This window comes from Annulohypoxylon truncatum (assembly GCF_022578515.1).
Source record: "Annulohypoxylon truncatum strain CBS 140777 unplaced genomic scaffold F4807scaffold_15, whole genome shotgun sequence".
NCBI classification, from domain to species: domain Eukaryota; kingdom Fungi; phylum Ascomycota; class Sordariomycetes; order Xylariales; family Hypoxylaceae; genus Annulohypoxylon; species Annulohypoxylon truncatum.
Window position 1 is genome coordinate 36,901 of NW_025953801.1, and position 14,900 is coordinate 51,800.

The window sequence follows — 14,900 nt, forward strand, 5'->3', positions numbered from 1 at the left end:
CCAAAGCCCTTGAAAGTCGCGGGGTACTGGGGTGATCCGAGGGCAGCCATAGAACAGAACCGACCATTGCCGGTCCTAAGCACTCAGTCTCAGGCTTTGAGCCCCAGAGGCCCAGTGACCTTCAATGGATCAAGGGATTTGCAAGCCACACATCGCACATCTATGATAATGCACGCATTGTGACAGACCACAGTGGCATCTTAATCCACTGGATTGTCTTCAGAAACGTCCTGAAGTGCATTTCGACACGGACGTCGAAGATTCATTTGCCCAAGATGACTTTTCATTCACTGTTGTGGGAAATTTGAAATTTAAATTGGGAGAACGAGAAAATAAAAGGAAATTGGGAAAAAATTTTCGACCCATGTATATTGGGAAATTTAGAGCTTGGGCCATCCGGCTGGAACCGGTGGATCCCTACCTGCTCGTTATCTGCTCGTTATCCCTCAATGGACCGGGGAAGTCACATCCACGAATCCGACTAGAAAGGAGCCGCATGCTTGCGCTTGGACTTATTTGATGTACATGTACAATGATGCATTATGTCGTTACGCAGGTACAAGATATATTTCTTCTCACATTGCGGATTCTAGATGGCATCAGGTGAAGGTAATCTGGACAGACTTGAAATAGCGCTATAGGACGAGTCATCTAAGGCAAGTATAACTGCTACTACCCGTACCGGTAGACTCTTTGTTCCTCTAACAATATATCTTCCTTGTTCTAGCAGGAATTATAAACCCGCAATAGTTTAATTGTCACATAGCATTTTCTCAAGTTTGCAAGTCACAAATACTTATTAACGAGTGAATATTCTCTTTTCATTATGGGTTTATCGGAATCTGTAGAGTACGGCGAACCCTTTCTTCTCAGAGGGGCCCACCGCAAGGGGGGTAGATGTATACATGAGCTATTCCATATAGCTTCGCGAAATCAGAACAGCTGGTTCTGAGCAACTGGGGGTATGTGCAAATATAACAGACGAGTGACCTGGCCTCTCCACCTGATCCAAACCCCTGCGAAACTGTCTGGGTTTATTATGACGGAGGGAACGGAGTGATGACGGGATGGGATGGAGACTACTTGGCTAAACAATCAAAAACACAAGGAAGAAAGAGACGTTGTAATGGTCTAAAATACGCCCATAACGTACGGAATTAAAGCACTAGGGAGAATGGTTAGCTTTTCATAGTCAAAAATGGAAGAGGTTCACAACTTACCCAACCGCGAGGGTTGCACTCAGACCAACCAACGCCCGGTTTCTGACACGCTCCTTTCTCAGCTGTACCTCCGTCTTTTCAGTCTTGGCCTTCTTAGATCGGGGTTCCTCCGAACCTTCGACCGGAGCTTCCGCCTCCTCTTCCTCTTCATCAGCAGCAATATCGTCGGCCTTCCGCTTGCCCTTACTGCTTGAGCCAGACGACGCCGCGGTTTCAGCAGCGGCAATTCTCACCATTTCCTTCGCCTCTTCGATCATCCGAGCAGCCTCCTCGGGGCTGGGTTCGCCGCTAACAGGAAGCTCCAATTCGACAGCAGTTTGTGTCGTCTCGGTATCACCGTGGAACTCGACTTCTTGACCAACCTTGATTTGCACTTTAGGATCCTCCTCAGTCGGCGCGAAGACAACAGGAGGTTCCCTTTCAATGGTTTTGATAGCGACCTCTTCAGTGGCGGCGGTAGACGCGGTATCTTCATCTGTCTTAGTACCGTTCGTAGCGGGCTCGACTTCTTCCTTTACGGGAGGGATCTCTGCGGGGGAAGGCTGACGCGCTGCGGCTTTGGCGGTTCGCTTCCGCGGAGACGCGATAGCTCGCTTCTTCGAGGGACTAGCTGAGCGGCGGCCTCGCGTGCTGCGGGGAAGTGATGATGGGGTCGGCGGTGCAAGAAGTGGCTGCGTAGGTAGGGGAGCCTCGAACTTAGGCGGTGCCGTAATTCTCTTAGGAGGGCTATCTGGTGCGTTCGTGATGGCGATGTCGGCCGGGTCTAGAAGAGCGGAAATCCAAGGAGTAATCCGATACTCTTCGGCGAGGGCCAAAGCTTGCTCAGGCGGGATCCAGACGTTTCCAGCAGTCTCCTCGTGGCTTGTTGTAGGTAACGACTTGATGAATTTGCGTTCCATCTCCTCTTCGACCGCCTCGGCATAAGGGAAAGTCGCCTTGAACATTCCGGTCGCAGATACGTATCCATCCTGGCTGCGACGCATAAGGAAGTACGAGTTTGGAGAAGACTTGAAGATGCCCGAAGTGATGCCCTTGGGCAAAGGAGCTCGCAAGTGCGCATAGTCGAAAACGCCCAGGCTCGAAGGATCGATATCCCCTGCGGTGCCCGCAGCAACCATCTTCGCGGTCAATTGGGTCTGACCCAGACGTCGGCGCGAAACCAGCTCATGATCTAAAAACATGTAAGCGATGCAAGCCAATAATTATCAAATAGGGGGGATGCAATACAAGGAGGGATATCATCCGTCATCAAAGGGTTATGTTTGTTGGGAAGATGTCTCGGGGTAGCCATTTTGAGTATTTTCTAAGACGCGACCGAGTCAACGCTTTGCGCGAGAGGCTCGTATGGGATTTGAATTCGCGACAGGCGATCAGTGCCAAATGAGACCAGAATTAAAAGGATGCAGAAGAACTGGGGCTGGTCGCCGGGTTAGCAGTTGTTTGCCATGGAGTCGCGCGGAGATGCGATGCGATGCGATGTCGCCGGTCGCCGTGGAAGCGCGCGGATTTACGCCCTCTCGAATAGGCGGGTCGCCAGAATGGATCAGACTCACGTTATGTGGAAATTCGTCAGGAAGGGAAATACTATCTTATGTATATAAAAAAAGGCTACACACCAAGATGGAGGATCTTGGGTAATAAGTGAAGATGAAGATAGAATTCTTTCGATGACTAAAAGCAGCGAAGAAAAGGGGTCGATGTAGATGTGACACCCGGCGCAAAGAAATCGAGACGATTTTTTGAGGCGAATGTCAGGAAAAGGACAAGGTCGAGAAGCACTTGAGGGAGGGTAGGCGAAGGGAATTGGGAGAAAGCTGGGGGGAAGGACCCGTTCGCGTGCTGCTACCTGCTAGTCAAGGTGTCAGCACCAGTCGCGAAATAGAAATTGATGAATTACCTCGACGGGCTTAGCGGCCTCCACTTATGCCAAAATTCAATCCAATAGACATGGAGACAAACGGCAGGGGATATTGACTCCTACTTCGCAGAGATAAAAAGCTCGGGCCAACACCCTTTCCAGGAACACACGTGTTGTACTCAGTTCATCGCGGCTGCAGCTAACGCCGAATAGGAATGGGCGGTTGACGAAGTACAGTTGGACAGTAGAATGATACGGTATATAGAAGGATATCTCACTGTACGTAGTATGTAGGTTGTAGGTGCGGTTCATCTTGTGGAATTTGGTTTAAGCAAGAGGGCAACTACGATTCTTCAGATTGTAAACTCGCTTTATTAGATAAACACAATTTGGTTTCATTCCTCATACAACGCCCAGATGTATTGCATATCCTGTCCCTTCTCATAAACAATCTCATCGTCGAATTCTTAAGCACCTCAAATTCCAGCTTATTCCTAAGGACAGCAATCATAGCATATCCATATGGTTATACATACCTATTGATCAGACCACAACTTCCGTTAACTCACTCTTCTTTCATTTCTTCGGCATTATAAATATCAGTTAACTACCTTACAATTTTTAATCATATATTTCAACAGGTTAAAAAGTAGTCAACCTTGTTATCTGCTGAATATAGATGTGTCAATCTCCGGTACCATATAAAAACATCAAGGACGTCAAAACAACACTAAAGCCGTACGGGTGTTAACATTCAGAACACCATGCATGACTTCCTATTAACCCCGATTTGCCATCATGTCAGGCAGCATGAAGTATCACCCGCACGAGAGTAAGCACGCATTACAAGGCAAGCGCGGCTTTAACTTGACACTACAACTGCGGCACAAGTACAGAACTTGGAAAAGTGAATAGAGGCCCGAAGGCCGATCACACACAGTCGGGACGAAACAGAGACCCCTCGAAGCACTGGTGCCTTTCTTATGTTCTAGCCCCGCTGCACCGCTACACTTGAACTGCACCTTTAAAGAGCGATAGAGCCACTAAAAAAGACCAGAAGTCCCCAATCCTGTGACATCGTACTCATCCCACTTTCTTTGTACACTAGATCGACGTAGGAGTATTTCAAGGTACTCAGGTTCAAAGTACCTTCTTAGTGAGCCCCACTACCATAACTACACCTCTGCCAAGTACAGATCCAACACCGCCAGTCTACCCCTCCTATCTTATTTCGCTGAACGACAACACGACAACGTCGTCCTTTATTTACTTCTTCCCAAACAATTCAGAACTTATATTCGCCTTCTCACCGTCTACTTACCGGTAAACTAACCTTTTGATTTGGCAACTTGCCATTAGTCATTTGCAAAATGGCCTCTCAAGACGAAAATGATCATTTGCCTGAGGAGACTCAAGGCTACAAGCTCTCGCAGCCCAAGCAGAGCTTGGCTGAATATCAGAATATGGGTGCGTATACATATCAATTTTTCTATACCTCTTCATTTCACCTTCATAATCCAATAAAATTTTCTTTTGCATTGATTGGAAATGTCCATGTGTTGCCAGTAAGGCTACGGCGAGGACTCTAAAACTGTGTGTTCGGGGAGTAGATGAAGGTTGGAAGGGGTTGGGTAAAAAAAGGGGTAACAAGACGAGAGCGACAACGACGGTGACGACAATAGTGAGAGTGGTGAAGGACAGGTGTTTCTAGGTGCACCTACTATCACCTGCTGCCACTGTAAATTTAGTTTGAGATGGGAGTGAAAAACGGTCCGCGCAGTGGCACAATGACGACGGTTGTTTGAGTCGGAACCTGCCCATGAGTACTGAGGTCGTGCACGACAACCTTCACAAAAATCAGCTCCTGTCATCGACAATGACTCTTGAGATGATTTTTCGTCCCGCAACTTATTCTATTTTTTCCCTTTCCCTCCTCACGTCTCAACCACCCTGAGGCATTCTTTTTTTACGACATCAGCATCGCCATCTTTATTCATTTCTGCTCGTCTTCATATTCGACACATAACATCACACTCCTCAATGCATCGTTCTGCTCAATTTTTTCACCATGGATGCCCCCAAGCATCGTCCACCCCTGTTTGCCACAGGACGTGGTAGAGCTCCTCGGCACATGGTGTCGATGCCACAAATTATGCGTGCCCGTGCCGACGATGTGCCTCATCTACCCACCCTTCAACGAGTATCGGAGGTCGACCTCAGTACGATTTTGCAGGAAACCGAGGAAGAAGCCCAGGAACCCAGTCTACATCAAGAAGCCACACTTGTCAACAGTTCAGAATATGATTCTGTCCATACCAAAAAATCCATCAAGGATTTTTTCAAGAATTACCTTCACATTGGCACCACCAAGCCAAAACTGAAGCCAGTCACTCGCGAACCCGTCCAACGCTCCAACAAGAAACCAATTTTACGCATGGATTTCTTGAACTGGCTCAAGGAGAGAGCGTCACTAGCCATAACAAGATGCCCTTCTTCATCTTCATCTGACAGTGGCCTCGATCCTTGGATGACATGTATAGGAAATCCAGCTCACATGATCAATCCTGAGGAGGAAACTACTGCTGTCAACACCAATCCCTCAGCAAACCCTTCTCTCTATAATTCTTCCGTTTATTCTACCTCATCCACACAGAACGAACATGGCATCACATTCCCCAAGGTTAGAAAGGATGCTTCTAACAAGACTTCCATTGACACAGATGCGAACGACGAGTCTCTCCAGCGCTACAAGCAGTCTCTCGGTCTTGGCGGCGGAAAGGATCTTTCTGATCCCAACGATCCCCGTGTTTGTATCATCAACGCGCTAACTATGGAATCACCCGGCCGTGCTCCCGTCACCATTGACCTATCCGCCCCTGGCAGCGAGCAGACCCTCAAGGACCGCCCCTTCAAGATCAAGGAAGGCTGCAAGTTCACCATGGCCGCCAGCTTCAAGGTCCAGCATGAGATCCTTAGCGGCCTGCAGTATGTCCAGGTCGTCAAGCGCAAGGGAATCAAGGTCAGCAAGGACTCTGAGATGCTCGTAAGTAATTGTTTCCCCCCTTCTCATTCAAACTTGTTCATTGTTAGCTGACCAATCCGCAGGGTAGCTATGCACCGAACACAGACAAGCAGCCGCTTTACAGTAAGCGCTGTAAGTATTCTTCATCTAAACTACATAAAATTGATCTCTTTCATCTGACCTTTCAATAGTCCAAGAGGAGGAGGCTCCTTCCGGCATGCTTGCCCGAGGTCACTACAACGCCACGTCCAGCTTTGTCGACGATGACAAGAAGACTCACCTGCAATTCGAGTGGAGCTTCGACATTGCCAAGGACTGGTAGATGACCAGACAAGTCAAGTTCGACGGACAAAAAGTTTCATTCCAGTTTGACGGTAGCAGTCGAGGGAATACGGATGTATATCCCCCAAAAAATTCCGGCAGGAGAATTTGGTTTCAGTCAGTTGATTCAGGTGGCTAGGGGATAGGATGCTGTGCTGTGCTTATAGGGGGTCGATTCTTGAGTGTAGATAGTTCATTGCCGGAATTTGACCAGTGCTCCGCTGATCATCTTCACTGCACTTTCTTATTCTGATTCTTTACGACACCCAGCATAGCAACCCTTCCTCTCCTCGTTTTATTTGACGAAAGGAGGTCTGAATTAAATAGGCATGCAAATGAAAACACAACTGGGTATTTCGATCCTACTTCTCCCGCTTTATCATCCCTTGCTACATTGATTGAGGTATCTTCCTGTTATTTCCACTCACTTTTCACGTGGTCATGATCCTATGTACTTATGAATTCTAATCCAGCTCAACTGTCATGCTCTTATAGGAAGTAGTCAGGCAGCGCGTTGCCGTCGGACGTCTTCTCGTTTCCTTGCTGTATCTCCTTGTGCTGGTCATTCTCAGGCGCAGCTGCGAACACGTTGAAGAACCTCTCGCCCACGTCACTAACTTCCAGCACACTGGCCATATTACCGCATCTGTAGCAGTAGTTAGGCGCGCTCCATACCGTGCTCAGGTGGTCGTCGTAGAGGACTTGGAAACCCTCCTGACAGAGCTGGTGCGCGCGCAGGATGTGGTTCATTCCGTTGACGGCTAGGAACTTCTTGACCACGCGCGCGCCGAAGGTGTAGCCCGCACCTCGGGGCGATAGAGAGAATTCGTCTCTTTCCGGATCCGGATCCGACCACACTAGATCCGCCATGGGGCCCTCATGAGGTATCTCCCGAAAGCGGTCTATGATCTTGATCTGGTCTATAGAGTGGATCGACGGTGATAGACCGCCGTGAACGCAGAAGATCTGATCGTTGATGACCACTGACAGGGTCAAAAAGTCGAACATGTCCGTGAAGTAGTGCCAGACGTTGGCGTTGCCGTACTTGCGCGAACACTCTGTGTAGAAACCGTATGACTGCGTGACACCACGCGACTCGTGATTGCCGCGAATTAGATGGACCCTGTTAGGGTACCTGAGCTTGAGGCACACGAGGAGGGAGATAGTCTCCACGCTGAACATGCCACGGTCTACATAATCGCCTGTGATTTTCCAGTTAGAGAGGGTTGCTCAATTGCGATATATCGTTTGCGCTTACCAAGGAATAGGTAGTTCGTGTCCGGGCAAAAACCGCCGATCTTGAATATCTCGATCAAATCGTAAAACTGCCCGTGGATGTCGCCGACTACTGTGACGGGGGCTCGCACGTGGACGACGTTGCTCTCTCGCATGAGCAGCTCCTTGGTCTTAGCGCATATTGCCTCGATAACCGACTCGGCCAAAAGTTCCTTCTTATACAAACGGGAGATGCACTCATCAAGATCGACCGAAGCTATGGGATGATTGTTGGTTAATTCGATCTGATGTGGGATGTGGTGGGGGTGGACTAACCTGGGAGGCCAGGCATCTTGGCCGACCAGCGACGATGCGCGAAAAATAGTAGAAGAAAAAGAGTAAGAGTCTACCCAAAGCTGGATCAAGATGCAGTCTGCGGTTGACCGTGGGGTATGGTTGGCGACTTCTTTCTGCTCCGAGGAAATACAAGGTCGTATGGGGAGCTAGCAGAAACCGCAAACATGTTCGAAGGAAGAATTCTTGTCGCCTCGCATGGGGGGTGTCGGAATAAAGTGCTGCACCAAAGCAGGTGGTAGGTTAAGATTAGAGGGTGGGCGACGAATCGAGAGCGAACAAAATGACGAAGTGTTGTGTACCTGGTTAAGATGATGACTTGATGTAGAAGACGATATGATGCGCTGGATGTCAGGGAACTTTGGAATTGCTAAGCTAACTCTTATCTCTTATCACCCCTGCGCCACATAAGGAAGAGCCGCACTTGCGCTAGTTTAGGTTGCTAGGCTGACTTTGGGTTAAGCTACTAAAGTAGGCACTCATTATAACGGTATCCTGTTTCATGTGCATATTGCTTCTATTGATATTATTCTAAGAGGTTTCAACCAACATAATATATCAGAACAAGGGAGACTACGGTAAGTGTAAATGTACGAATGATTTATTCTTAGAAATAATATATATATATAGGTAAGTATTCAGGTTTTTTACACTTTCCACAATGTGTGGACAGCTATATATAGGTGATTATCCGATCAGCAGCGCTGCTCAGATAGGTGAAATACATCATTATGATACTAACTCATTATGCAATATAACCCCTACCTTGCAGCCTCCAGCGGCTACCCGACTTTGCCGCGCATGAAAATCATCCGATCAGACTTTTCTGCACCTTCAACTTCTTTTTTCCAACTTCATCCCTTCATCCTATGAAGCGTTCTTCAAAAGGCTCGGAGTAGTCGTTCTCGCATTACCGTACGCTATGCTGTACTGACCATCCTTTCAGAGGCATGCGTTGCAATAACTTGTTTTCGGATGATTCATAGTGGAACAGCCGATTCCTTTTCCTTTACTATTTCTCTGAAACTGGATTCAGCTGTCATTTCCTGAACTTCTCAGAGGCTCTTTTTTTTTCATATCTTCTCGATGTCCGAGTACTAATATGTATCCGGCTAACTTTATCTAATTTCACAATGAAAACATGAGAATCGGTAGTTTACCTTACGACATGTTGAAGTGACAAAAGGATGGAATACCTAGAATTGGTCTACTTGATCTAAGGCCACATCATTGATTCATCTGGATCCTGTTCTTTTCTTCGTCGTCTCAAATAGGACCTGTCTCTTAGAAGACGTTATCTTCATATTTTATCTGGATGCTTCAATGTCTGGTTTCTTATTATGACTAATGTTATCAGAGCCTGACCATAGCATGACATCAGCCTCTTGATATTACCTTATTGCAGAAGCTCACTCTTTCTTGTCTGAGATCTATTTCTTCTATATTAGAGAGTCAAATATATTCCTATCCTCTCTTGGGATGTCTCGTGTGTGTAGAATTACCTGGAGGTATATGTCCATATATCTATATATCTTGGTCAACCGTGTTGAATATTGTTTTATTATATTCATATTCTTGTCTCCCGGCCAAACAATTTGGAGTAACGGACCGAAGTTTAACCGCTGGCGCCGCGTTTCGAGGCGGTACCTCAATTTATGTACCTACCTCCAAGCTATTTGAACCTAAAGGATGGTCTCAGTCGGATGTACCTTTTCAATCTGGACATTTGAATCTCACCCGTGAAACCGAAACCTTCAATTTCAGCCCATCCGCAATTGATTAACCCATGTTGAGGATCCCAAGCACCCATATTGTTAGACCCAGCCCAATTGCGCCCCGTTCGCATTTCCATCTGATAGAGAGACCATTCTTGATGAATTCACAGCATTGGATCTCGCGACAACGGAGTGGAGGGATTTGTGTTGTTGGTGGTGGTCATCAATTTGTCGCGGTGAAGAGCTGATCCGGTAAGTCAACGACAAGGTGAAGGCCACTACTTTCATCGCTTCTCGGTATTCTCCTATCATATAACCTCTTTTCTATACTCAGGGCCTGCTCTAGCCCAACTTTTCCTTGGATTTGGAATTAATGAGAAGAGCAATTGTCAATTCCTCTAACCCCGCGCATAGGAAGTTGCCCGACAACTTCGTCTCTTCGCGCGCCGCTATTCTCGCGCTGATAGCTGGTCTGGCACGGCGTCGCGCTTTTCTTCCGAACCGTCTTCTATATCGAATTCGCTGTACCAAAACTCACCTGGATGAGCGCTTCGCAACTATTATAGCCTTTGCTCTTGCTCGCCGTTGCGCTTAGGTGCTCCGCGCCTCGTCATCTTTCATTAGCTCTCATCAGCCTTCCCCCTTGTCTATACGAAAGGGACACTCCGATTCGTCAGGGGCGGCTTCCGATTTTCAATATATTCTCTCTTTTTGAAGATGGCCCAAGTTGCTCCGGGTCTTGGACCGGACCGCAATGATCGCCCCTGCTATAACTGTGGTATAAGAGGCCACATGTTCAATGCATGTCCCGAGGAGCCTCGGAAAGTGCCAGCGTAAGTGCTCTAATCGTATTTCTACTTGTCTTCAAACATGATGCCCTGTTCACCTTGACTTTATCACCTTGAATCGTATTGGCTAAAAAAAGGCAACAGTGGGTTGGAGGCTTCCTGGGCACGACATCAGTCAAGTGCTAGCCCTCATAACGACAGCTTTACACCTAACAAGCGAAGCAAGGGTCCGGTAATTACGCGTTACCCCCCTCCGCCTGCTGCTGCTTCTCATCATCCACCCCCTTTGCCTCGCTTCGATAATTCACCACCTCAACCTTATCCACCAGGACCAATTCCAGGCTATCCTCCACCAAACCCATCCTATGATCGGTATGGGCCTCCAGGACCTCCAGGACCTCCCGGTCCGCCACCGCCGCCGCTTGGTTCTCAACCATTAAATCCCCCTGGTTACCATAGCAACCCTTATCCTCCGGCGTATGGTCCTCCGGGCTCTGTTCATGGACCTTTTGATCACCACCGCGCCCCTCCTCCTGCGCGTCCTAGCCACTATTATCCCAATGATTATCCTCCAGGCCCTCCCGGCCGACCTGACCCATACCCCCCTAACCAATTCCCCGCAGGCCCACCTGGCCCTCCACCGTATGCCTCACAGCAACAGTACCCCCCTGGTCCTCCACCACCATACCCACCGCCACCAAGTTTTAGTCATCCGCCTCCGCCATTCGGTTATCAAGGCCCTCCCCCCGGCTATGCTCAAGGTGAATATAGCCAACCACAAAGGGAACCTCCTCCTACTCTCTACCACCATCCGTATGCACCTCCCGACCCCTATGGTCAACCGTACGGGGACGAGAGAGACCGTTATCAGCGCGATCGAGACCGAGATCGGCAACGCCGCTACGATGATAGGCGTTCAACCGAAGCTTGGCACGCTCAAGATGGATGGCATAATTCTCCGCCATCAAATGATCAACCGTATAGGGATGATTATCGCGATAACAGGCATGGCAAACACCCACATCGAGATGATCGACCGCCTCGTAGATGGGGGCATGGTAAGCCTGGGGATGAGCGACGTCGAGATCGCTTTGACCGTTCTCACCCATACAAAAACTCGGACAAATCAGACAGACCTTCTCGTCGAAGACAGCAATCTATAAGGACTCCAAGTCAGATGGCCCCTCGGGAGCGCCGGGAACGGAGCCCTCTTGACCGAGAAGCATCCATAACTGTCAAACCCGATCAAGAACGCGAGCCCGGCGAGATAATATCTGAGCCGGCCTCAGCGTCAGAGCACGGTGACGCAGAAAATGCCCAAAGCACAGTTCCGGACAAAGACGAAGAAGATTTGAATTGGGATGAGCGAACAATCTTCCAGGAGCCCCCTTCGACTATTAAAGTAGATCCTATCGCAGCACCCTTACCGGCCGAATATTCCGAGGATGTGATGATTCCTCCTGCATTTGATGCTAAAGCTTTGAAGTCTCGGTTCATCACACCACGTAATGTGGACGATTTTGCACAAAGCATTCGCGAAACTCGGGATTGGCAGGTAATGCAGCATCATCCTGTGTTCCTGGACCCGGGAGAGATTTGCCTTGAAAAATTGATTGATTACTATAAAGCGACCCAAAAAGACACTACCCGGTACAGCCACCGAGATCGCTCTGGAAATTCTCACGGCGTAGGTAAACCCCGCCACGGTAGCTCAAAGGGACCGGGGCGACAGCATGGGAAAAATCAAGACCAAAGATACAAACCAGACCAAAGGAAACGGAGATGGAATGATTTTCACAGTGAAGCCGATGAATATAGGACGGAGAGGCGCCATCGCGATTTTCCGCATGACGATACACTTAACAAGAGAATTAAACCTGCATCGCCCGAACCTGGAGAGGTTATCGAGGATGATTCTCAAGATCCTTACGAACCTCCTTACGAACCCCCCGAAGCACCTATAACGACTACTGAAAATCACGAATGGGCCCGAGAGCCAGGGATCGCTAAGGATGCTTCGTCGCAAGACTTGAGTGTTAATAACAGAAGCAATGGGTCAACTCACGATGCGATAAACCGATGGGATGACCAGGACAAGTCTAATAACACGCATCTATCAACGCCACTAGCGCTTACGGCGGACAATTTCCCGCCGTATGATCGACCATCGAGCAGAAACAGCTCTAGAAGCTTCCGCAAAAAGAGCTCTCATAGTCGACGTTCTTCAATAGGAAGCCAAAACTCCGGTTCTGGGGGTTCCGATCTTGATTCTATCGACCGCCAACTGTTAGGACTGGCTGAGCCTTCAGCTAGTGGTAGTGAAGGCGAAGGGGAGTCGCCGAAGCAACGGCTCAACGATATAACACCGAAACGTAAGCCCCGACAGCCCATGTCTGCGGCATACTCGTAAGTTAAACGTGAAATCCTGCTTCTGTGTATCATATTATTGACTAAGCACTTAGACGTCGGTGGTGATGAATTGTATATACGATTGTGCGATTTCACGATTACGAAGCTGGATGTCTTGACGACTATATATTATGCTTTCCCCAGAATAGACGCGAAGGTTCTGAGCCGATATTCCTTGATACTTATATATATAAGGCATTTTGGAGCATATTGTTATTCAAACTGGTACGAGCAAGTATCGCTTGTCCAGACGACGGAGTCGGGAACACCCACCCCTGATATATTATTGAGGCTACGATCTTTGAAGTCGCGAAGCATGGCACAGGTTTCTTTTTATAAAAAGAGACTACGAGGATACTGGCAGTGAGGATATTCATTTTCTTTTCTCTCTATAAGCACCTTGGGCAAGGGAGGAATGTTTGCGGAGAACCAAAGGCGTTTGGATGTTAGGTGCATGTTTTGGGTGGTATGATTGAGCTGTATCAATATATTGTACAGTTGATGGATCGGAATGTTGTCGCACTTGGCGTTTATAGGAATTCGCACAGCGAGCAAAAAGCCACATGGTGGGTTGATGGCTTCGTAATAGGGATTACAATTGACTTGTCAAGATGAGCAATCATCTATGGGACTGACCGCCGCTTGTGTCAAAGGTCACATGTGCAGTGCTTGTCTTCTTTGTTTCGTCTCACCGACTATGATGGCTCTCTGATTCTTAGTCCCCTCAGAACGGTAAGGCCTATTCCAGCACCATTCTATTATCCATTGTCTTCCGTAAAAACACAATCTTCTTTGAACCCACGACAATGGCGTTTGGAAAAAGTCTACATAATATAAGGCAATTATCCACTTCGGTAGTTGCTGAGGAATAGCATACCCATCTCTTTCTCCTACTTCCTTTTCCCTAGTCTGCATAGTTAGAGGTACTTCATACTCAACGCTTTCTCTACAGGTAAGGATTTCGAAGCAGGTCTTCGAATTTACCTCGCCCCATATAGAGATTTCTGCGCACCCTTCCTCTCCTCCTACCTACTCCATAGTACCCACTACCCACCTCCCTACCTACCTACCTACAGCTCAACCTACGCATCAAAGCCACCATGTGTACGGGCATAGGCTGGATCTACCGCTGCCGCGGGTGCTCGACGGTGATCGTGAAGGACACGCACGTGTCGGGGCACACGTGCCACGAGGCGAAGCGGGCGCGCAAGCGCGGCTGCTGCCGCACGGGCGTCGAGTACGCGTTCTTCGACAAGACGTCGGACGAGCTGTGCCTGCTCTGCGAAATCAAGGACCAGGTCGAGCGGCTCGACGCGTCGACCTGCAGCGAGGGCGAGTGCGAGGGCGAGGAAAGGGTCGGCTACTGCGTCGCGGGCGAGAAGGGAGGGTACGAGGAGATCCAGGAGTATACGCCGGAGCAGCTTAAGGAGTGGGACGAGTGGAGGGAGGAACTCTCCAGCGACGAGGAGGATGAAGATGAGGGTGAGTATGACTGGTTCAATGGTACTGCGTATAGCGGTACTACGGCGGTTAGTGAGACAGACGGGAAGAAGGATGACGACGACGACGATGATGAAGAAGATGGTGGTGCCCAGTTGCGGCAGGAGAAAGGTCAAACTAAGGCTGATGTAAGTGTCTAATCTGTTCCTTCCCCTCCCCTTCCCATCTCCTTCCCTTAACCAAACGAACCCCTTAAACCCCCCTAATAGAAACAGGTAATATATTTATTTTCTATCTTGAAAAGCGTTCTGCCTATCTGGGTGGGTATAAGTATATGTGGTGTGCAGAATGGTATCGCTAACGTCCGTACATAGAAAAAGAAAGGACTGCCCCCTTGGGTCCTGGCTGGCTCATCCCTTTGGAGAAAGAGAATGTGGAGTATCTGGAATAGGTGAGTAACATACGGTATGTTTATATATGGTGCTTAAGTGTAATAGATCGGCGGCCACGAACGATTCATTTCCCTGTTTCTGTAGCTGAAAGACAGATTGAATACCT

The 14,900-nt window shown here is 48.5% G+C and overlaps 4 protein-coding genes across 4 annotated transcripts; 2 read left to right on the forward strand and 2 right to left on the reverse strand.

Annotated features, from left to right (window-relative positions):
- Positions 1-799: 799 nt before the first annotated feature.
- On the reverse strand, positions 800-3,010 carry F4807DRAFT_424538 (DNA-binding domain of Mlu1-box binding protein MBP1). Its single transcript, XM_047997880.1, has 3 exons — positions 2,448-3,010; positions 1,221-2,391; positions 800-1,165 (listed from the first exon to the last, which is right to left on the reverse strand). The coding sequence occupies exons 1-3, from the start codon at positions 2,509-2,511 to the stop codon at positions 1,132-1,134; spliced, it is 1,269 nt and encodes a 422-aa protein (XP_047854342.1). The 5' UTR covers positions 2,512-3,010; the 3' UTR covers positions 800-1,131.
- A 907-nt stretch (positions 3,011-3,917) lies between these two features.
- F4807DRAFT_75166 (E set domain-containing protein) lies at positions 3,918-6,666 on the forward strand. The gene is made up of 5 exons (XM_048003442.1): positions 3,918-4,234; positions 4,438-4,545; positions 5,799-6,121; positions 6,184-6,232; positions 6,292-6,666. Exons 2-5 carry the CDS (start codon positions 4,449-4,451, stop codon positions 6,420-6,422), a joined length of 600 nt encoding a protein of 199 aa, XP_047854343.1. The 5' UTR covers positions 3,918-4,234; positions 4,438-4,448; the 3' UTR covers positions 6,423-6,666.
- Positions 6,572-7,988, reverse strand: F4807DRAFT_467376 (serine/threonine-protein phosphatase PP2A catalytic subunit; the record flags this gene model as incomplete). Its single annotated transcript, XM_048002484.1, has 3 exons — positions 6,572-7,623; positions 7,680-7,913; positions 7,973-7,988. 3 exons carry the CDS (start codon positions 7,986-7,988, stop codon positions 6,911-6,913), a joined length of 963 nt encoding a protein of 320 aa, XP_047854344.1. The 3' UTR covers positions 6,572-6,910.
- Positions 7,989-10,127: 2,139 nt separating this feature from the next.
- On the forward strand, positions 10,128-13,026 carry F4807DRAFT_75263 (uncharacterized protein). Its single transcript, XM_048003443.1, has 3 exons — positions 10,128-10,538; positions 10,638-12,899; positions 12,956-13,026. The coding sequence occupies exons 1-3, from the start codon at positions 10,423-10,425 to the stop codon at positions 12,966-12,968; spliced, it is 2,391 nt and encodes a 796-aa protein (XP_047854345.1). The 5' UTR covers positions 10,128-10,422; the 3' UTR covers positions 12,969-13,026.
- The last annotated feature ends 1,874 nt before the right edge of the window (positions 13,027-14,900 follow it).